We start from the raw sequence: 25,310 nt of genomic DNA, 5'->3' as shown, positions 1-25,310 counted from the left end.
AAAAGAAATTTAATTAAAAAATAAATATCATATTCAAATAAAAAGTTAAAAGGTATTATATTGTACTGTATCTGTCTTAATGAAAATATTATTGAAAAATTGATAGAATAAAAACTCACAAACACAATACTTTATTACATTCAACATTTACTCTGTATTTATTTTAATGAACTAAAGACACACCATTCCTATATCGTGTTACGCTACTAGATGCAATTCACGTAACATAAGGTTGGATTACTAAGTTCCATTTATTATGCATTGTTTGTCTAACACATATATATATATATATATATACAAATACGTATTAAAGTTCTATTTTGATGCGAGATAAATTCTGACGAATAAAAACATAAAATTTTTACAAATAATAGTAATAATATTAATTTGAAACTTTAATTTGAAATGATTAGAGACATTTTTTAGTTTTAACTAGATTTTAAAATGTGAAAGCAACTTAATTGTAGTTAATATTTAACGTAAAAGCAAAGTCTATCTATGTATATATTTGGTTAATTAAAGCTTAAAAATGTCTCTAATCATAGGTAATTCAAGCTAATGTAACTGATGTGATAATAATTGCTTCCCAATTGAACATATAATTTGTTATTGTTAAAAATTGTTGTTTATATAATTTTATAAAATTTACATTAATAATTAGAGAGAGTATAATTACATCAGTGTCCTCAATTTCCATTCGAGTTTCAAAGAAACTACACTGCGCTTGTATTTACTAATCGTTTTCACATTTCACAGGAGCAAAACATGAAAGTCAAGAAGCCGCTCTACGTGAGATCCATAATAACGTCTTGACCCATGATTTAAATTAACGCGATTACTCATTCTCTTGAATTTTCCACATACATACCCTCTGCGCGTTCCCGTGTTTTATTTCTCTCATTGCTTTCTCACTTCGACGCTTAGAACCAACGTCAACACATTCAATCTGCAGCAAACATGCTCATTGCTACCGCGTACCTCCATTCATTTCTCGTTTCGCAATTCTCGAACGGAAAGAACGCACAAAGGTTACCAAGTTAAACGTTATAATTAATTGCTGACATTTCGTTACATCTAGATGAAAGACTCATTAATGAACTCTATGGAATCGTGTTATGTCGCGTATCACTGTGTTGTAGCATTACCTTTCAACTACTTGCTATAAACTACACGGTCGCTATAAACCTGAACATCCAACAGAATGGAATGAGAAAAAGTCTTAAAGACCGGACAGAAAAGGAGATAAAAGAAAAAGAAGGCGTAATGATGGTAAAGATTTACGGGCAAAAAATTGTGCACTGTAAAACGAATGTGTATTCTAAATGATATTGAAACCAAAGGTATAAAAATAATTACCTATAAAAGTAAACAGTTTCGAAAATATTTATCATTTTCATATTAAGACTTCCAAGGAAAAGAGATTTAATATATAACATAATAATAACATTGTTTTAATTCATTGTTTACCGAATTTCTTCGATAAACTGTTTATTGTAATAAACAGTTTCTTGTAATAAACAGTTTATAGAGAAAATAAAATGTACTTAGTTACGTGCAAAACACAGACTGTTTAATTTAATTTGTAATAAAATGTCTATAGAAATTGATGCAAAAGTTTTATTCTAAGCATGTATTTAAAAAAAAATCATTTTTCCGTTATTTATTATTGTACTAACACGTATGCTGTGTACCCTCTTCTACACCAAATAGTTGATCAATATGTATTTCTTGCTATTATCAATTAATTTTTTTATTACTAACATTACTTAACATTACTTAATATTACTTTTACTTTTGTTTATGTTTATCAACTTTTTAATTATGCGTTTTTTTAATTTTTTAATTATTAGGTTAAAAGAATTTTAATTTATTAAATAATACTGAATAAAAGAAAATGAATTAAACTTACTTTCTTTACCATTAAATATTTCATTTTTAATAAGTATAAAAATCTGTCATAAATCTTTCTAAACAAATGACATGTTCGTTTATGGATGATAGCTAAAGAAGCTTTCTATGACTAAAAAGGATTGAATTTCGTAACATATATTCTCATGCAAATTTGATGTATTCCATTTCGCTCCTTCGCAAAACGTAAAGTACGAGGTAATTTCAAAGCAACATCAGCGAGCTCTTATGCATTCTCATTTTTTCCCAATATACGTATTCGCGCGACACGAGAAAGTACTTCAATTCAAACGATTTACAAATACGGTTTATGTATTTGAACGCAAGAAATGATGCTTTTTGCTTGTCGTTGCTATTTTACTGCCACTATAAGAGACAGCCACTATAAGAGGCCATCGTTGTTTAAACTCAAATAACAGTGAGTTAAACCTGGACGTGTTCTCGGATATCAGATTAGATTGAATAAGTCAAAATCCTAAAATCATAAAATAATATGTTACCCTAAAATAATCCCTAATAAGTTGTGATCCCTAAGTATATAAGTGAGTAATTAAGATTAATATATAAATAATTTCTTCTAAAGTTAATATCTAAGTTGTATATATGTATATAATACATTCTATAGAATTAAATCATATAATAGAATAATTTGAAAAAATTACGATTTTATAATCCAGATAATTTTGCAGAAATAGGATAGAAAGTTATAGCGTAACTCAATTCCCCGACCGCGCGGTTTCCGATGCCAAACGGCTGTCGCAATTTCAGTAATGAGCCAATGAGCCGAAAATTAGGACGATTCACCTAGTGTAGAAACGAGCGCGAATATTCACAATGTTGACGATCGACCCGGAATAATCCGCATCGGCCAGAATTGTTGGAGTACATTTGCAAATAACGTGAGTTGTGAATAACGCTGAGTATGGATATACCGAATATCGAAATATATCGAGATGACGAACACGTTCATATGTAAAAATGTTTGTACATATTTTTTGCATCTCAATATTTCGTTTTATTTCTTCCATGCAGGTTCACGTTCACGCAAACGTTTATTTATTCTTGAAAATATACCGGAAAATATATACATGAGTGTTTCAACAGTCATATTAGAAATGATGCTTTTTAAAGTTTTCTCATAATGAGTTTGCCAATTACGATGAGTACAACGATAGATCAAGTGATCCATCAATTTGTAAGTTTTTCCGAGAATACTTCTTCGAGCAAGACGGTTAGCATTCTGCTGTTTACTTTCTCAATTGATAAAATACTTCAAGCATAAAATATTTAAGAGTGTATAAAGCAAACGAAATGTAATAACGTATTGACGAGATAGATAGATAGATAGAGAGAAAGAGAGAGAGAGAGAGAGAGAGAGAGAGAGAGAGAGAGAGAGAACAAAGTTAATAGTACTAATTGTAAGCAAAATGTTGGAAATATACGTTATTGCATTACGTTTGTGATAGGTTAATATTTATAATTTTAATTAAATCATATTTATAATTTTATAATATTCATATTTATAATATTTATAATTTTAATTAAATCATATGTATAACTATTAGATAAAATAATACACATTCTATTTCCTATTAAAATCTATTAGATAAATAAAATATTCAATGAATACGATATTATAAAAATATATCGAAAAAATTATATAGGTACTCATTATATGAATATAGAATAAAAGGATTTATGTTAACTTTTTATCTATTCGATCTTTTTATAATAAACTTTTTTGAATTATCTTCGTGCTTTAATTATAATATTATATCCATATTATTACAATCGTATGTTAGGATAGATATGTTAGAATAGAAACTTTAATCTTTAATTAATTTAAAAAAAAATAAGTAAATCTCTAAATCAATAAAGTATATAACATGAGATATATAACATGACAGAACGGTTATCGTTGGATTTCATGTCTAATAATTTATTTGGAATAATATTTTATTATTAAATTGATAATTAATTTAATATACTATATATATAATGTAAACAAGCATCTTATATAAATAATATTTCTGCATCTTTTTCTGCATATAAATTTTCAAGAGGTTTATTACTGAAAAGTATCCATGCAATATGATGCTGATTTGTATCTCATAAAACCTACCAAAAAATATATCATATTCATGATGCATCTTATAAATCTACCAGAAAATGCATTACATTCTCTAAGTTTTATAAAATATAAGTTAATGCCAAGTTAATTAATAAATATTTTTCAATAATAAACCTCTCACAGGTTTATAAGATGCAATATTATTTAGATATGTAATGTATAAAATGCTTATTAACATAAAAATGTTATATTGATTATTAGTTTAATAATAGAATATTATTATTCCAAATAAATATTATTAGGCAAACGATCAGTTGATAATCGTTTTGTCAAAAAACGAAGTTTTATTTTGTTACTTAATTTTCATGAATATTTTATTTTAAGATTTTAAATGGTGTCGTGACATTTTGTCTACACCCAACTAAATTATTAAAATAGTAGCATATATTAAATAAATCATCGCACTAATACTGCAATTTCTATTATTGGAACTTTTACTTTACAGCATTTCAAGTTTATCCGTTCAGTCATGTGAATAAAGTTATAAGAAAAATTTCTTCATAGTCGTTTTCTCGCCTTCTTTCTCTTTTTCATATTGTCCGTCGCGTCAGTTCGCAGCTTATATCTCACTTCTGGAGATTATAATCTTGAAGAAGGAAGTGTTGCATTATCATGTGCGCAGATCCGTGAAAATAAGGTCTTGTCTTCCAGTGCAAAGCAGAACATACGGAGATCGAAAAAAAAATGCATCACTCACAATCAAATATTATTTGTGTATTTCTGTGTATACTATTTTAATATTCTTATAATAACTTATTCTTGTTCATCTTTTAATATTCATGAGCCGAATGTATAGGTACGTTTCCTAATAAAAAAATTTTATTTCAATTGACTTTGGTTGATGCTTCACTTGCGGAAAGCTTTTCTATCGCCATTTCTTCTATCATCATTTAGCAAGGAAAAAAATATTAGAAGAAGAAAAATGGAACCTCGAAAGAAAAAGGGACTGCAAAACCTCCCAAGAAAGAATTGCTCGTCTCTCACCCTTTCAACATTCGTGACACTTAAGTCTCTAGCAAACATTTACACTAGCTATGTATAGAAATAAGAGTGAGTTTCATCGGTAAACATTTCCAAGCCACGTGTGCAAACGAGATGCTGAAGAAGGACGTTCAAGTGTAAAATTGTAGATGTGACAAGTTAATTTTTTATGCAGACAACGATTTTGTGTTTGAAATTCTTTGACACGATTTTCAACATTTGACATACAAGTGACAATCTATATTATATAAACGTTGCTTATGTAATTACATAACATATTTCAATTAGACATAAATTGATACATTTATATTTCTTCCGATGTATATTGCATATATTGATTATAATAAAAATAAGATAATATATAATACTACGATAAATTAACACGAATTAAAAATTTTAAGAATATAATTATTGATTTTTTGTTTTAAAAATCTAATTATTCAAGTATTATCGTGAAAATTGTTATAACAACAAGGTTTAATTTGATTTACTTTTGTAACCGTAGATCAATGGCAAACAACATAAGAACGGTAGATTCAACAGGTGTTATGCTGCGAAATTGCGTGGAGTAAAGTCCAAACAATAAGAAAAATAAGAGCAAAAACAACGGATTTACTGTAAACCATGTTAGAGAGACAAGAATTTCATTAAATTCGGCTTCGTTCCATAAAATATAATTATACGATATTAGTTAACAAAACACGATTGAATGACCCATAAATAAAATTTTAATTTTATTTAATTTTATGTTAGATATACGATGGCGCAGCACAGTCAAATGTATGTATAGAATAAAAATTTAATAATGTGTTGATCGTATGTACAGATTATTTATGTTCAACTAATAAAGAAACATAGGTCCGATATTGATATAAATGGATAAATGAACGAAATATTCAAATTGCTTATGTCATTAATTTTTGTTAATTTATGCAAATTGCATCTGCGAGTATCGACCGGATATTCATATCGTTGGCATATATTTTATTGATTAAACTTCTCTCAATTCGCGCAATACAAAACAAATTATTACCGTATACTGATTAATTGACCAGTATATTCGATGCAATGATGAAAATATGATGGTCCAAACAAAACAATATCATTATTATAATAACGTAACTCACACCCGTGTTTATCAACAACAAAATTTCATCGACATAGAGCTCGTTGACATACATAAAAGCATCATTAAGCTAATTAATTTGTTAATTTGAAATATTACTTTTAAATAAATTACAAACAGAATTGTGTCATGTTATTATATATTCCAGGTTCGATAAGCAACATAGATGGCGCGGAATATCACTGCAACAAGACTGCCGTGCGAAAAGTAATCAGTGGCGTCGTTGGTGCAGCGAGTTCAGTAACTTCGATTCAGGTTGCCAATCTCCTACGATTGTTCAAAATACCTCAAGTAAGTAAATAAATCCAGTTTTCCCAATACAATGTCTTAACGACTGAGTGAACTGTATATAATATTTTGCGAAAATTATTATTTTATTGTTATTTATTCTTTTATTTTAAAATATTTATTCTTTTTTGCACAATTATTTCTTGATAGTAGAATTTTTTATAAATATTTTTACTATGATGTTTAATATTTATCACGTACATGTTTTTTTCATTGAATGAAATGAAAAAATAGTGACAAACAAGAAATCTTTATCAGTTGCATAAAAATCTATATGCACATAATAGATTATTTATACGAATGAATGCAGAAATAATCATGTGATGCATTGATAAAATAATTTAAATTTATAAAAGCTAAACTTATAAAATGCGATCCAATTTTAGAAAATTAATACAATAAACGGTAAGCGGATAAAGAGAGAGAAATATATATATATCTATATATATATATATATATATATATATATATATATATATATGATAACGTACTTTTTACAATTTTTATAATGCTCTATTACAAAGATTTAGAACTAGGCAATACCGTCATACTTCTAGAAGCTGGAGAATGAAAATGCCAGGTTAGGTGGCAGTAAACCGTGAAAACTTCATTCTTGACGAAAGTTTACAGAACCTGCGGTTTAAAATCTTCGTACCGTGAAATCACCTCATCCAACGTTACTTTCCTTATAAGCCATTCGAGTCTCTTGGCCCGTTTTATCTCTCAGCGCTCTATTAGGTTGAGGTTTAAAGGGGGTTACTATAACACGTTATTCGTCCAGCCGCGAAAGTGTGTGCCATATTGCTATTAAACTTTTACTAACTCTCTGTTATTTTGATATTTGGTATCACTAAAGATAAATCAGAATAAAATTTCAATAGTGCTATAGTTCGTAATTTCTTACGTTCGGAACTTCTCATAACCTGACAACAAAGTAAAACTTAATGATCATTTCTTTAAGCTGTACGAAAAAGACAAGAAAAATTATATCTTTCATGTATAACTTTAACTTTTTTCAACATGTATTTTTTATATATTAATTATAATGCAATTAGAAATCCTTTAAATCTTTTCCCCGATATTGATATAGACTCGTCTAGTAACGCTAACTATAAGCATATGTTCATTTATAGTCCAACTTGAGGACAAGCTTGAACTTGTTGATCATTGACTACTCGAATTCTAAGGTTCCGAGGTAATTCTATAATAATAGTTCATCTAAAGCTCCTTAACTCAAAGTACCAATAGTCGATTCTGGTGTACGAGTTAGAAAATTAATCTGCTTATATCGTCCACATTGTCCACAGGATCTCATTTTACGATGTCGAATTTCTCGCTGATAGATATTTGTATAGTAGAGATCGAACGCGATAATATGTACATTTACATGCAAACTTATGAAAATCATGTTAAGAAAGGATCTAAACAACAATTTGGTATGACAAGAGGTGACCTTTAACTCACATCGAATAGGATACATGACGCAATCAATAGTAAAATATCTGAGTAATTCATATCGATGAATTGAGCTAGCTATAGATTTACGTAAAATATTTTTTAATTGAAATATTTTGAAAGAATTATTTTACTAAAATATTTCAAAATTTAGCTAGCTATGCACGGGCCAAAAATATTATACATAAATCTGTAGCTAGCTAAATTTTGAAATACTTTAATAAAATAATTCTTTCCATGTATATGTACATACGCTGCAACCGTAAACCGAATAAAACAATAAATTTTTCTTTAGTAGTTTGCTAGCCAAAGTTCTTGATACATTACAGACAAAACTAGGGATGTATTATATTGTCGAAACGTAATTCGTCCCCATGAGAAACGACTTGTATACAATTGTTACTTTTGGACGACTCAGGTGTTTGTGACAAAGAACGATACTTTGCGAAAACTCGTCACCGCGCGATTCATGCTTCTAAAGATCCACAGTGGTGGAGTTTGAAAGAGATTTTGCGAGGATTTCAAGGAAGACGTGAAAGGATCAGGCGGAATATAAGTCTAGGGAAACAGCGACGGATTTAATTTTAGTCCATAATTCTTTCGGTAGGATTTCTATCCAGGATTTCTACGGTTGAGCGTAAGTTTGCGAAACAGATCTGTGACATCGTAATCTATATCATCATACCAGAAACTGAGAAGAACTACTCTCTAAAGCGCATTTGAATTGCATTTGCATAAGAAAACAAAATAATACCGGATACTCCAAAGTATACTCGCAGGTTCTATTTTAGATACAGGTTAAATGTACTGCAGGTTAAATGTAAAAATACTATGCAAAATAGGAAATAAATGTAGATTTCCTTCTTATATAATTTTTTAAAATTAAATTTGTTTATCACTGAAAAATTGCATTAATAAATAAGTACACTGTATTGAATAATAATAACAATGTAATGTTTATATAATGTAATATTCATATAAAATATTTTAAATCATTTCTCAAAAATGAAAATTATATCGACAGAAAATATGCATTAATATTTTATCAGACACGTAGTTTGAATTAATCTTTGACTTGTAATATTATTGTAATCAATAATATAATAATTCTATAAAATCATAACTTGCATTATTGCTTTATCATATATTTATAATTTATGCTTGTTAAAAACTTTAACTGAATCTAACATTGAATTAATATCTGATTCTCATCTATCGAGATCATTATCAACAAATCGTAAAACTTCTTATATTCATTATATATTGCAAATTATTTTTTTCGCATTTACTCTTGTTTTCTTTGACGCGTCTATTAAGCTACTCGATCTTGTGAAACTTATCACGTTGGCGTTATGCTAAACTAGGAAACTGTTCGAGAATGTGACGTAAAACGGGATCGCTTTTTGCTTATTCCAAAAAAAAGTTGCAAACTTTTATGAATTCTTCGGCTCAGTCAATTTCATACTTTTGCTTAAAAGAGTCGAGGTAACATTTTCTCATGAAAAATTTAAGTGCTCGCTATTATAATTTCCTCAAATAAACCGAACTTTTAATAAACTTATTTCCAAATAATCCAAATGAACTACTCGCGGTTATGTATAATATAGTTTGAATTCGATATTCTATACACATGGTGCATAGTTTACGTAGTATATAAAAACATAAATTTTTTAATTTATTATATTAACTTTTAATTAAAAAATAGTTATAATATTATAATTACTGTTGGTATTATAAGTACTGTCGTCATTATTATCGTTAAAATAAACTACTTAATATTTCTAATAATATTTCTACTACAACTTATACTTTGAAAGCTGCTGCATATATTAAATCGTTTTTTTCCCCTATGTGATAACAGAGAGTTATTTGACTGAAAAGCATTGCTTGTCCCACCTTACCACATTTTTCTTTCATGCAACCTAGTAGTTTAGTTTATCCATATTCATAACAGACGAGATTGGAAAGCGTTCGATCTTCATCACTTTCGCGACAACTTGAGGCAAAATCTGGATTAAAGTCGATCTTCTCCAATGACAGAACATGTCTGTATTATTAAGAACGTTATCTTGCGGGATGACGTTTTATTACCTAAAAGTAATCAATCTTATAATTTGAATACCAATCTTATAATTTTAATTTTAATGGCTTTTCTAAAATTAATTTCTAAATATTACTAGATTGTCACATTTGGGACAATCATGTATAAATTTTTTTCGAAATTATTTTACATAGACATATTCAGTATAAATTTTGTAATTTATTGAATGCAAATGTGTATAATGTGTATAATCTGCAGTAACGCAACAATTCCAAAAAAATAAATATTACTAACATAAAATGTAATATTTATGACACGCACGGTCTCGCGAGGCATAAGAGATGTATTATATTTCTAATTGGCTATATTATCCCGAAACGAAAATCCCGAATACATTATTCATCATGTTAACTTATATCGACAAGTATTGCTATACTCGTCATAGTTACGTACGATCCGAAGCGGCTGCGGACGACCGCTTAGCTAAACGATTTCTCCGCAACTTGTCAACGATGACGTACGATCGACATAGAAACACAGGCATAACACCACGCATAAACACTAAGCATGTGAGCGGAAAGTGCATACACGTCAAAGGGAGCTTCACTATTCGTGTCAATCAGTATCCTACATGTACATGTGTCGCGCCATGATCGACAAGCGAACAGGAGTCAGTTCACAGGATTCGATAACACACGCGTACAAAGACTCAAGGCAATTCTCTGTGAGAGGTAGCTAAATTACAGCTTCCAGTACTCGTGCTTAAATTACTCCGTATCAAGCTCTTTTGTTCGCAATTTGAAATTCATGAGTATCTAAAAATTGTTAAATTAATTAAAGTATACACGTAAGAATATCTAATGAGTTATCTATAAAATAATCTCTCAGCAAATTTGCGCGAAAATTATTTTTCTCAAAAAAATATAAAAAATATAAAAAATTAATGCTTTAATGTGATATGATAAAACTGATAAAATAATGATGTTACTCACTACTGGTGTAAGTAGTGTCTTTAGTGTTTATACAAATGAAGCTTAGAAGGAAAAATTAATTTATTTGATTGAATGATTTAATTCATGTAATTTACAAATTATGAGACTTTGTAGATATATTATAAAATTATACTTTCAATGAGTAATAATTATTATTTAATAGGGAGCCTATGTACCTACACGTAGTAATCTATTAATCGATCTATTAATCTATTAATAATATTCTGCTCCTCCCTGATTATTACTGTCCAATTGAAACACACTTTAATCGTATCAAGTATGTCACTGTCGTCATAAATTTCAGTCACGATTTTCGCGAATCGAATTAGTTAGAAAGAAAACGCTCAGCAGCAATTTCTGTAAGTGGATTTCCATCTCTACAAGGAATACCGAAACTCGCGGGATTACGATCGAGATTCAAGACGTAAGCCGATGCGAGCTCAACTCAGTGAACTAAATAATGAAATCGCATCTTGCCAGCAAGCTGCATCGTCCTTACGAAATTTCTCACTTGGAAATATGCCGTTGATGTCGTAGATTTGAATAATCGATAAGCCTTCTTCTGTTACTGCTCGATTATCGTCGTATTTATTGATAAGGGATAAGACGAGGAGTCATAACATAAAATTTGTGATTGGAAATCATTTCTCACGAAAAAATTAGAGAAAGAGAGAGAGAGAGAGAGAGAGAGAGAGAGAGAGAGAGAGAGAGAAAGCGCAAAACACTCATTTATGCGTCATCGTCTTTCGTTTGAAGACGAAATTTAGAAATGATCTCTGATGAAAATAATTAGATTCAATCTATAAAGTCTTTGGGCGAGTGTGATTTACATTATCCGATTAAAACTATACTTATAATCGCTCATAAAATTTTTTAATTAACGCGAACTTCATAACGTCGGCCGCCGGCAATTAGCATTTTTATCACGATCCAATTCACTTCGTTGAACATTTTATTTGGTTTATGACAAATACCTTCAAAGTGGTCATTCTCTCTTTCCATTATCATTATCAAATTTTGTCAATTTTCAAAATTTTTTACATAATATTTTTATTTATGTTTAATAAGAATTTCTTATACGCAATATAATACATAAGAATACATACGTATAATCAGTTTTGATATACATGATTGTATATTATACTAGATTTTCAGACATGTTTAATTCCAATGCAATTTATTAGAAGATAGAAATAAATAATCAAATTAAAAGTCATGTGCTTATGTTAATAATTAAACAAAGAAAATAGCAACATAAAACAATTATTTTTTAGTTATCATAACAATGCAACTGATATATGATATGAGCAAACAAATCCCTAAAACTAAATCGCACTAAAAAAATTAGCGAATTTACCGAATAATTCGGGAGAAATGTATTCTTTTACTCTATTTTATCGGCACAGCGAATTGTGTTTGCAATTTCGCGCGGTTTGGGCGCAGCCGGTTCATTTCAATTAACGATAACGTCGTTTTCTAGATCCTACAAAAGGGCTAGCTATATTGGTATGAGTCCAGCCATAGTAAAGAATGCAAACATCCGGGCATAGAATTCGTATCATATAATCTCCAATTAACACGTGAATAACAGTAAAACAGGTAACACGTGTGCTAAGTTATTCAATCCTCGCTAAATACGAATTTTCCGGTATAAAATTGTGTAGAAAATAAAATCTTCTGTATCAATGATAACTTTTTGGTTAAATATAATCAACTGTTTTTTTTTAAATATATATGCGTATCTGTATCAATTTTTTAAATTTAATCACGTATAGGGTGATTCCGATACCTACCGATCAGTAAATCGGGTTGCTTATCTGCCTATAGGCAGGAGCATGCTTTATTGATAATGCGGAATAAAATTAGATCGCAAGAGAGAGTCCGGCGAGGAAGACAAAAGAAATTGAATGTTACATTCTATTATAGTGTAAAATTCAATAATATAATATAAAATATGTATTTAATATAAATAATATCTGACTTAATCTAACATAAATGTAATTTAATAAATATTAAAAAATATGTAATTATAATTTATAATTATATATTTTTAAATATTTATTAAATTTCATTTATATTACATTAAGTCAGATATTATATACATATTTTATATCATATTATTGAATTTTACACTATACCAGAATGTAAAATTCAATTTCTTTTGTCTCATTTCTCGCTGGACTTGCGATCTAATCTTATTCCGCATTATCAGTAAAGCGTGCCGCTGCCCATAGGCAGATAGGCAACTCGACTTACTGATCTGTAGGTATCGGAAGTACCCTGTACATATATATGTATACAATATAAACATAATTATTAAACTTGATTTTATATATATAATCCATTTTGTTAAATAATTTGTTTTTATATAATCATGTATCAAATTATTTACTATTTCTTTCCTTACATTTATAGCAAAAAAAGAAATAAATATTTCTGCCATATTTCCTCATCAAATATTATTGATTTTTCCATAGACTTTTAGCGCCGTTAGTAAAAAAACAAAAAGAAGAGAAAAATCACGAAAACCTCGCGCGAATAATTAATACCGAAATCTGCGCTTTCTATCCACCTGTATTTTATATATACGTTTATTTTATCAATATGTTCATTTTAGTGTTGAAAGTAAAGAAAAATACAGACACTGCATAATCAATAAAGCAAACCAATCAAGTGGACCGAGTTGAAGTTTTGTATGATTCTTCGATGCATGGTTGGACGAGCAAGTTACTATAGTGGATATATAGTAGCCACTCTAAATCTGACAAACCATGATAAATATATTCCCCATATTGTGCAAGACCCACGATATATGATAGGACGCGCATTGTTGCGGAGAAAAGTAGCTCTGGTACCTTCGTGGTGTGAGATAACGCCGCCTCGTTTCTCACTACATAAACTCATCTGATGTTTACGCATCAACGTTGCTTGTACAGATCGAACATTTGAAATCTCGTTACTTGCTAAGACAAATCGAACCATCATCGAGAGCAACCGAACTAAACCGCGAATATCACAAATATAAAACGTAAAAATTTACAATAATTACAAAATAGCTTAGAAATAACAACAAAATTACAATAAATGTTACAATAAAAAATCCCAGTAAGCAAGAAACATTTTGGAACATTTTAACAACATTGTAGCAAGATCTTATCCTGTTTCGGATCAATCGATATTTGTCTCTTAACGAAATATAAAAACTCGCAGTGCAGAAATTCTTGCATAACAATCCGAAAAGCCACGTTAATAATTATAAGAACAATAGTGAAATATATCTTCGTCAAAGTTCTCGAAGGCGTAACATGAGTTGTATAATCAACCGGCAAGTCGATTTTGCGAAGGCGTCGCCTTACGTCCGCTTTCCTCGAAAAGATGATTAATTATCCGCGTTGCCACATGCGGCTAACTCAAAATCGCCTATTCTTCGATAAGTGTCATAAATGGTGAACAAAGAACATTGTACGAAAAGAGGGAGAACTTGGTCTATAGATAAACGACAAACTGATGATGAAACTTATTATGAAGTTATAATGAAACACATGACTTAGATAAACGATCATTTATGTAGAACTGTCATCATTTTCTGAATATTCTGTCTCTGGAAGTTATATTATATTCATGCTCGCGAATAAATCGTTATATATGTATATTAGATTGTCAAATTGTTAAGTATTTGATTTTATCACACACACATTTATTAAAATCTATATTTTTTGTGGACTCCTTAAACTTTGTTCTTTAAATATGTGATTCCATGAAACTTTGATTTCCGAAATCTTTTATTTGTATATAGAGTTTGTGACCTTTAATCTTTACATCTTTACGTTATTAAATTCTTGAATCTTTAAAGTTTCGTAATAACTCTTTGATTACTCATATCTCTCGAGTTTTGCTATATTTTCCTCAGCATTTCAATATTTAGGTTACTGAGATATTTTTAATGAATCTGTATCACTGCGTAGCGCTAAAATCTTAATCCCCGCTCTGATAGCATAATATACTTTAAAGAACATCAAACGATACGAATAATTGATGAACTTTAAAATGATGAACTTTACTTTTCTTTCTCAAAAAAATACAAGTTTACATGTGACTCTCTAAACATTACATGTTTTCGCTCTCTCGGTCTGGCAGTAGAACCAGAAAATTCGAGGCTAGCGAAAACGACAACTATTTTCAGGATCTAAGTTTACTTCGCTTTTAGTTAAACGCAACTACTCACCTGCAATCACGAACAGAATTATCCAGTACTAACGCAAATATCCGTATTCTACAATAGCGTACGTAATGTAATGAAAAATTCAATATCATTTTTTACTTTTAAGATTAGAAACAAATAAAAAAGGAAAGAAACTTTTTAACAGTTCAGACATTTCAAATATAGGAATCTACATGAATGATAGAACATGAATGATAGAAGTTACATTGAGTTTTTTATGGTTATTGTGTAATATCACTATGAATATGATAGATACTTCGATATATTGACATAGCATCTTTTGATGTCACAAAAATCTATAATAATTCACAAAAAAAAAACTTTTGAAATTTTCTTTTTGTGAAAACTTTAAAACCTTCATATTTTTATATCTGTAAAGTTTGTAATTCTTACTTATTTATTATATAAAAGATTGAGAATACTTTTGCCTTCTACATTATTTTAATAATTATGTACAAGCTTACTTAAATGTTTTTTATTTAAATAATATGAACGCAAATGTACAAAACACATTTCAATTTAAAGTTTAAATAAAAAAGCGGGAGGATGTTATTTAAAAGTTATTTAAAAAATAGTTAAATTCATTTGCTTTTTGTTGATTTAATATAAAAAACTATTTATCTGCGATTTTAAAGATCTAAGGATTTAGGCAAAACAACTCTCGGATATAAATTTAATCTCAAGAGACAGAGCAAAGAAATGATGATGGAGTTAAGTAAACGTAAACAACGTAATTTATCTACATTATGCATTTTACTGCATTTTAAACAAATAAAAGTATTTTATACAAACACACTACTTAAATACTTTTATCCCCTTGTTACAAAATCAATGTGGTACAATTGTCAAGAATATACAATGTTATAAAATTTATCACAACTCCCTCATATTTGAAAATAATTTAAGATGGAAAATCGGCTATTATGTTACAGGTCTCTTTTTTCTCGACGAGCCCAGAGCTTTCCAATAAGCAACGTTTCGAGTATTTCAGCCGTACTATACCTAGCGATCACTATCAAGTCAAAGCGATGGTCGATATTGTATTGTCGATGGGTTGGAGCTATGTTTCCATCATTTACGAGGAGAGTAACTATGGTGTAAAGGTAAATATTTAATTATAATATATCTGGTTTTAGATTTATAGTATAATATATTTTTTAAAGAATGCGCAAAGCTATATATAGGGTGTTAAAAAAAAATCTGTAACTAAAAGTGGAAATATTTATCTTTTTCTTGTATTTTAAAGGGAGGAAGTAATATGCTAGATTCACGAAATTAATATTTTTATGGATAATTTAATGGATAATACTATATTTTCAATTTCTTATAACAATAAAGAAAGAGTTCTGCATTTTTTGTGTTTAAAAATCAAAATTGGAAAATTTTGCAGAACTCTGTTTAAAAATAATTATAAAATATAAATTTCTACCAGAATTAATGAGAAATGTTTATAGAATTGTAATAAATTATCAGCATGATACTTTTTCTACAAGTGTCGTACTATCTTTTATACAGAGTTTAAAAAAAGCCATTTAACATTTTAATAATAGACACCATACTGAATAAAAAAGTTTTAGTGGTGGGGTGGAAACTCAATCATTTCTGAGATATAAACAATTTTGCACTGAGAGAAAGGATTTTGTTAATTTAGCAACCAATCAGTACCTTTAATCGGTAACTGGTAAATGTGACAATAAATTTTGTTTTGTGTTTGTTGCTAGTCTGCTATATCCAACCAATTATTAGTAACAGAAGCAAATAGCTATATAGAATCTAACTTATCTTTTGGATAGACTTTAGGATAGATTTTAGCTCGTTTACATAGAATTCGTAGATGATCGTGGAATCTTAAGTCGTAAGAAATCGACTAAGCACAGTCAAATGTAAAGAGAATACTTCATTAGAATTGATTAATTTCTTATGATTTGAAATCCTGCAATCGTCTACGATTTATATATATATGAGCCTCTTATTTGCTAGCAATATTATTGATTATTTTACATTGACGAATTAATTTGCAATCGTAACAAATCGATCGATTTTTTAACAAATATTACATTTGCTTTTCTTTGATTTGTTCCTATAACAAAATCATTTTTCTCAGTGTGTATGTTAGTATCATAACTAACTTCTTATCTCTTCTATGTGTTATATACGACGTGAAAAAAGAAAAAATTGAAATAAATAGCATTGACAGCCTATTTGAGAGAATTACGGCCCAATAAGATGATCCTTCATAATGCTCATCTAATCGTAATGGCTGGTTGATGTCAATTTACTGACTCCCGGTAAAATTTTTCATTATAAAATGTATGTAGAAATTGAATCAGAATATTTAAAACGCGATTTGTAAACATTATGGTAAATCTTCTCGTTGCATACGACACGTAGAAGCCAATAAATCAATTATAATCTCTCTAAATCTGAATCAGTGGATAATCACTGAATATCAGTGCCACTGCTAATCAGTGAATTAAATGTGAGATTCCTAATTTAACTAATCTTTATTATGTGATCTAACTAATCGTATTTTAGTGCTTAAATTCAATGAATATGGTATTGAAAAATTGAAATTAATGTGGAAAGTTAGTATTTTAATTATATAATGCTCAAAATATATTCTTCCTTTTTTAGTTGAACTTCACTGATTATCAGTGCCAAGTATGCCAATGGATAATTAGTAACTATCCACTGATTCAGATTTAGAGAGATACTAACATATTAAATTATTTAGATATATCTTAGAAGCAGTTGAATTTTCGACCTATGGTATTCACTAAAGCTTTTTTACTTAGTATGGTATGTACTATCTATATAAATACTAAATAATTTTTCGAATATCTTATTTCTATTCATTATTATTCGATTTTGCTTTTTAGATTATCTACAATATGTATACATATACACAATACATAGAAAGAAAGATATATATAATTTTTGTTGTATATATACTTTTTTTTTATTTTTTGTTAAAATTTGTTAAAAATCAAGAAAATATTTTTTATTACAACTAACATAATATTGTAATTATGGTTAAGTCTGAAAACTATAAATATACATTTAAATACGTACATAAATCTTTACATTGAAAATATGTTTGCTCAAATATAATATTTTACTCTAATATTATTATATAAAATGCCATCCGCAAAGCTTTCAAGCTAAATCAAATATTTGTATATAAAAATACAGTACTGTACGAATGTTAAATGAATTAATATAAAATAGCAACGACTTTTCTGATAAATTCATATCACTGCAGATAAACAATAGAACTTCAAAAAATAACAATTAAAACTAATACACGTTTTATATTATAATCTAATTTTTTAATTAATCACACAGAAATTAATTAAAATATTCAAAAAACATAAGTATCTATTAAATAATTATTTATTAAATAATATTTAAAGAAGCATACTGTTTCTTGTTTAAAACTAAATAATCATTATTAACATGTCTATAATTTTGCCAATATCACTTTTTCAATATATCGTATCAAAATTGTATTCTTATTTTTTGAAGATGCTGTCGACATTTGACCAATAGAAACTAATTTTTAATTTTAATATTTTGCATATTTTAATATTTTGCATTTCAAATAGCTATTGTAATTTTGAATTTCTTGATAAAATTAGATACAGATAAAATTAATAACACGTATACTGCATAGTGATATAAAATTAATTTTATGTTGTACGTAATACACGAGCTATGTCACTTGAAAATGATTTTATTTTATAAAATAAACTTTAATGCAACTAAAGAAACTTTGACAAATAAATAAATCGATAAATCATAATATTCGCAGAAACTAAACATGGAAGAACGAAAATAAATGGAAAGTAAATTGAAATTTTATTCCCTCTCTGTCGCGGTCCATTATAATAATTCACAATGGCGCGTAAATAATTTCAACTCCCCTTTTGACGCCCATGTCTCATCTGCAATCCTGCGAATATTTAGCATTGCACGAAAATTATGGTACCTTTCGTTTGCTCAGTGTATGCGACAATTAAATAACTCAGGAGAAATCGTGAGTCTCGTTAAATATTTCTCTCTAGCAAGGGTAATATTCTGGTCTTACACTGCAAATTTCTCTCTCTCTCTCTTTTTCTCTCTCTCTCTCTCTTTCTTTTCTTCTTTTTCCCTTCTTTCTAAATTGCTAACTTCTTTCTAAATTGCTAACATAAAAATTTTATATTTATATTTCGCGTATATTTCAGTGGCACGCTTACTTGCTCCCAATTAAGATTATTTTAAGTTTGTGGCAAGTCTATTTCACCGAGTTGTTTGATCTCGTCAAGCAAATGAATTTTACGTGAATTTCACGAATGTGAATTTACAGAGAGTTTAATTACGATGGAATGTTTATTGAAAATTTTCTCCTAAATATTCTAAATTAAACAGATTTATATGTATTACCGATAAAATAATTTCTTACAAAAAAGATATTGTGTGCTTTGTTAAATATTACTTAAAAACATCAATATTTTACTTCGAATATTGCTGTATTCTGAACGATATAATAGAATTATCTTATTAATTGCTACACTAGAAAAATGTACTACTAAATATTAATAAATATTTTTTTAAATACTACTAACTTAATATTTACTTATAGTGAATAAATATTTATTAAATAAAAAAAAATTGTAGTTAAATCAAATTAATGATTTCTTGTCAAATAAATATATGTTCTCATTTAATAAATATTCCTCTACTTATTCAAACAAATATTTGTTAATATTTACAATTAGTATATTTTTCTCTCAGTGAACTTGCAATTATCATGTTACTCATTACGTACTCAACTACCGCGATAGTGATACTCATATAACTCTCTCGTACAACTTTATGCAGCATATAAAACAGGAGCAATTTATAATTACCGATTGCAGGATATTGAAAATCATAAATACGACGGATGTAATAATTTGACATCCTGATTCTCATTAGAAATTATTACTACCTATACCCGGCTAGCTTTTTGCATCGAATTGTTTTGTATAATGTAAAGATAATGTAAAGATAGATAGCACAAATATGCTTTTTACAATAATATGCTTTCATGGAAATCGCATAATATAAGCAATTTGCAACTCTATAGAGAAAATATTTCAAAAGCCAGATTTAATTATATCAAATAAACGTTTCTATTTTTAGTAATTAGCGTTATGCTGATTTCCGATAAATTATCCTATGTGAGGAAAAAACATGTAAATTATGTGATAAAAGTTGGAACAAAAATAACAGAAAGGAAAGAGAAAGTCGTTTATAATAAAAGATTTAAATGTATTATATATTCACAGAAAAATATAATTAAAAAAGGAAACGTTTGTGACTATACATATAATAACGATAAATGTCGAATTAATTTAAACAGACTCATAGGATGCCTAGTGTTTTATTCATTTTCGATTTAAAAGCTAACGCGCTTAATAAATACGTAATTGAGAAATATATCAAAGTCATGCTTTTATTAAATGAAGAAACGATAATTGACGATCCTACGCTTTTAACATAAAAGCGAGGAAACGCCATCCTCAATCAGTTGCATTCATGTCATGAAAAATGCATAAATGTCTTCGCTACGACACGTTACTGCAAAATATATTTTCCCATGTGTACACATTATACATAAAACATACATGTATGTATCATTCTTCATTATTACTGTAACAGATTCCGTCTTGACATTTGTCTGCAATCTAGAAAACTAACACGAAAATCCATCGAGAAATACATTTATTTTTTTTTGTTTTAATTCTTTTTTATATTTTTATCATAGCTGAATAAGTTAAAAAGAAATGCTAAAAATAATGAGACATCTCCTTTTTTGGAATATCTCCTTTATAATTTTAATACATATGCGTTTTTGTATTTGCACATGATAAAAAATTAACAGATAATTATAAATATTAAAAATATTTTCTAGGCTTTGTATTTCAGCCCATCTATTTCAAGGTAATAAATTATAAAATACGTTTATTTGTCTTATTTTTGACACTTAAATTTTGTAATTCTTTTGTAATAATTATAAGAATAAATAATACAAGGAAATAAATGTGTTTACCAAGGATTTTCTTTTTAAAATAACAAAAATAAAAATAATCTAGGCTACTAAAGGTCAGCACGGAAGGAGATGCGCCAAAATTTTTTTTAAACAAGTAAAATTGTTACCCCATTTGATGTACAAATATCTTTTTTATTTAAAAATCGTGAAGACTCTTGAACATTTCGACCTTTGGAGTTTTCTTCAGCAATATTTTTATTCTATACTTGATTTCGCGGTCAGTCAAGAAGGTAGAATCATTCTCAGTTTTGGCAACCTAGAGTGACTCTATCTTGATCAATCACGAAATCAAATATAAAATAAGAATATTGCTGAAGAAAACTCCAAAGAGAGTCGAAACGATCAAGAGTTCTCAAAATTTTTAAATAAAGAAGACATCTGCACATCAAATGAAGTAACAATTTTACTTATTTAAAAAAATGTTTCCTAAATAAATAATACATTCAGATATTTCATAATATTAAGTGATATAAAATATTAGATATATTTATTATCAATTTAAACAAAAATTTAGTTATAATGATTGTTAATAATTAGGAAAAAAATTCTTCGTGATTTTTTTTATATTCTCTATTTTTATTCTCATTTTTCATGCATTTTATTTACATTTGTAACATAATTTTCACCGTTGCTTCAAAATTAAAATAAAAACTCAATCAATGCGTAGCAGCGGAATTGTAACACTGCGTCGATCTGTAAAGTATAAATACTTTAAAGCAGTGTTCAAAATAATCAATACTTCAAAAAGTAATTACTGCATCCGTTAAATTTTTCAATCGTTTTTTTAACAGGTATCTGATTTGCAAATGCTAATGCAAAAATGAAGAAATGTTCGCGACCGACGATCGTTGCTAGCTACCGCATATTTCCATTAACTCGTTCGCATAATTAATCCGTGAAAAATTGTGAACGATATTCCGACCGTACAATAAGTGAGACGCGACGTTCGCAGCATAATATCTCTTTTCGTAATTCTTGCAACGTTAACTATCGAACTTGGCGAAGAATTGCGCCGGTGTAAATCTCCAGTGTCGTATTATACGGTCGAATAATGGATATCACGTAATGGGCGAATCAAGATGTGTCTGAAAAAGTGGCGAAATCTGCGTATAATAAATGAATAACAATTACTCACCCCACGGGTTTGCTCCGTCGCCCGATGCCTTCCAGGCTCCTTTTGCGCCTTCCATTGTCGCTTCTTCGTGATGTTCACTTACTGCGACGTTCACTCGCGAAAATATTAGCAGTTATGATCGCGACACTTTACATGGCACTCCCGATATTAATCTTACGATGCGACGCGAACTGTATTATACGGCGACGGAAAAATAACGCAATCTGTATGAATGACATTACGATTCACATGACACCGATGACGCCGTGAGGTTTCGTAAGTAGACGCAACATCACGCAACTTCTTCTTCAGTTATTAGTTCTTACTTCCAACAGATTTGGGAGGTCAGTACTTACGGCCAGACCAGAGCAAAATGTTTATGCAACGATTGAATCTAACATGGCGAAGAATTTATAATCGCGCAGCTAACTTCATTCGTCAGAAGCAATTAGGTCTGTGTTTTTTTAGCTAAAATTCTTATGCGGTTCATCTTTCTTTCTTTTCTTTTCACATCGAAGAGAAAAAAAAAAGATGAATTGTGCAAGAAATTCAGCTAAAAAGAACAGGCCTATTATCGCCGGGAGAACTCTGTCTATCTGCACTTTTGCAGATACCACTTCCCACATGTTAAATAGCAATACAACCTCGAAATTATTTTTGCATATTAGAATTTAAACGACACGAGGAAATGTAGATGTATGTGTGAGTTAAATGAGTTATGAAAAACATTCATGGAATATGATATTCTATAAAATTAATGCTCGTTATATGGCTTTACCGATTGTTAACGTGATTTTGATCCAATAAATTTTAAATATACACATTAATAAATCATCAATTTATGAATATTAAATTTCTTCTACGATCGTAAATACTCAAATATGCGATTAGATATGAAGTTAATAACGTAAATAACGACCGTATTCACTAATTAACCACATATATCACGATATTAAGCCCATTCTACAATTACATAAACGTAGTTGTAAATGGTTGTAGTTGTAAGAATTGATCAATTACTGTTGAATACGAGAAGAATATTCGACTGTGATTGATCAATTCTTACAACTACAACCACTTACAACTATACGCTTACGCAATTGTAGAATAGGCTTTACTCGATTTAGAGTCTCCTCATCCTTTAAGGTTACATTAAAAAACAATAAAACGTCCCAGTAAGCAAGAAACATTTTGAAATATTCTAGCAACATTGCAACAGCATTACAATGTAATTGCCTTGATGCGAATCAATGGAGTTGACAGTTGAGAAATGTGTAACTGATCATCCGAGAGAATATAATCAAAGTTCAATATTATTAAATGCGATATACTTCCGTATATGTATAAATTCCACGATGTATGTATTAAATGAACGTAAAATATCACGGCCTTCCGTTATTTGAATCGCTCTACTCGATCGGCAATTTGTGCATTACTCCGCGCTCAATTCCGAGAGTGAGCAAATTACGGTTGATCGACAGAAAGCATAATAGCGTGAACGATCGATTCGAATTCAAGCTAAAGAAATCATTATCGCCCGTGTACGATAATGGAACTATGGCTTCTAACGTTCATTCGTAGTTTTCCCGATTCAAAGAGCATTTCAAAGTTCTGTAAAATATTCCATCGTAATGGAAAAGGATATCATTCATTCGACACATTAGCGATTCATTAATCGCGCAAATTAATCAAACGAGATGATCAATCGCTAAATGTATCAGATAGCACATACATGATTGCTTCTCGAAAAATAATATAACACCATGCGACTGATGTGACACGAAGCGATTAGAGACCTAGAAAATAGAGATGCGACATTGAGAGGACATTGATGGATCTGATTAATTGTCTAAAATACATGATTTAAACAGCTAATACGTGATCACGACGTCTTTTTTTTACATTGTATTCACACGCATAGGCTAGTGTAGCATGTGGTAATGAGATACTACGCCAATAATAGTATTCTTTGAAAAAAAAATGACGGAAGTAACTCAGCCTAATTCGCTTAATCTCTGTTTTCTAGAGCTCTAGAAGCGATCTGTGCTGATCTGTACTACAATCTTATATACTTATACTCGGGATGTGTTCCGTTTGACAGCCACAATGCCTGCGAGCACTATTTGTTCTCGTTTAACATTTATATAACAATAATAAACAAAGATAAATAACAAAGATAAAAATGATTTTATGAATATCATAAGTATCAAGTGGAACCTTTGATCGACATGTGAGTGGTAGCGCGGCGACTTTGTGTAAACTAGCGCGCTATATGCATCTCGATGCTGCATCGTCACGAAAACAAACGTCCAACTAAACATTTGTTTACCTAAGTCGCCGGTTCACAATTCGTATACTAACATTGAAGCAAGCGGATAAATCATTCCGCTTGTCGCGTTTCATCTCAAGACATATAACGATCGCTCTCCCTATCTCATTTAGCGATTATCTCGCGCGATTGATTAATTTTCTCGTGATTAACGAATTATATCCAGTAAGCGTGATGAATGACACAGATATTCCGCGCGATTTAGTCGCTTAAAATACAATTGAATTAAAACGATAGGAAATTAGCGTTATAAATCATTGTGTATGTGTGTGTGTGTGTGATTTCATTATGAATACCTTTTATTATAATGAGAGATTTCTTTTGTACTGCTTGAATTCCAATATATACACATATATATTTAGTCTCGCACCATATACAATATATTCCGAATATATTCTGTTCCTTGCATTTCAAATTATGTTGATAAACGAGCTGTTATCACGAACTGTATTAAAATCTAGCATCTATTTTATGAATAAAGTTAGTTTGTATTGATTAATATTGCATTTATGTAAATTAATCTATTATCTTTGGCCTTTTACCAAACTTTACATGTCGAAAAAAATGAAATTATGCGACTTTAATAAATTAAATTTTTTTCTTATATAGTATTTTTTAGTAAGTCACAGAAATTAAATTAAATGTGA

The 25,310-nt window shown here is 29.1% G+C and overlaps 1 protein-coding gene across 8 annotated transcripts in view; it reads left to right on the top strand.

Annotated features, from left to right (window-relative positions):
- Positions 1-25,310, top strand: part of LOC105143230 (metabotropic glutamate receptor B) — a 146,585-nt gene that overhangs the window by 103,700 nt on the left and 17,575 nt on the right. For all 8 annotated transcript variants that reach the window (XM_087406408.1, XM_087406407.1, XM_087406405.1 and 5 more), the window contains 2 exons: positions 6,295-6,437; positions 16,077-16,247. In XM_087406408.1, the coding sequence (XP_087262534.1) occupies positions 6,295-6,437; positions 16,077-16,247 (314 nt within the window). The remainder of the gene's footprint in view (positions 1-6,294; positions 6,438-16,076; positions 16,248-25,310) is intronic.

This window comes from Acromyrmex echinatior, chromosome 5, assembly GCF_024713525.1.
Source record: "Acromyrmex echinatior isolate Ae372 chromosome 5, ASM2471352v2, whole genome shotgun sequence".
Taxonomy (NCBI): domain Eukaryota; kingdom Metazoa; phylum Arthropoda; class Insecta; order Hymenoptera; family Formicidae; genus Acromyrmex; species Acromyrmex echinatior.
Note: the sequence above shows the minus strand (reverse complement) of the source record. Positions and strands in the feature narration are given on the sequence as shown.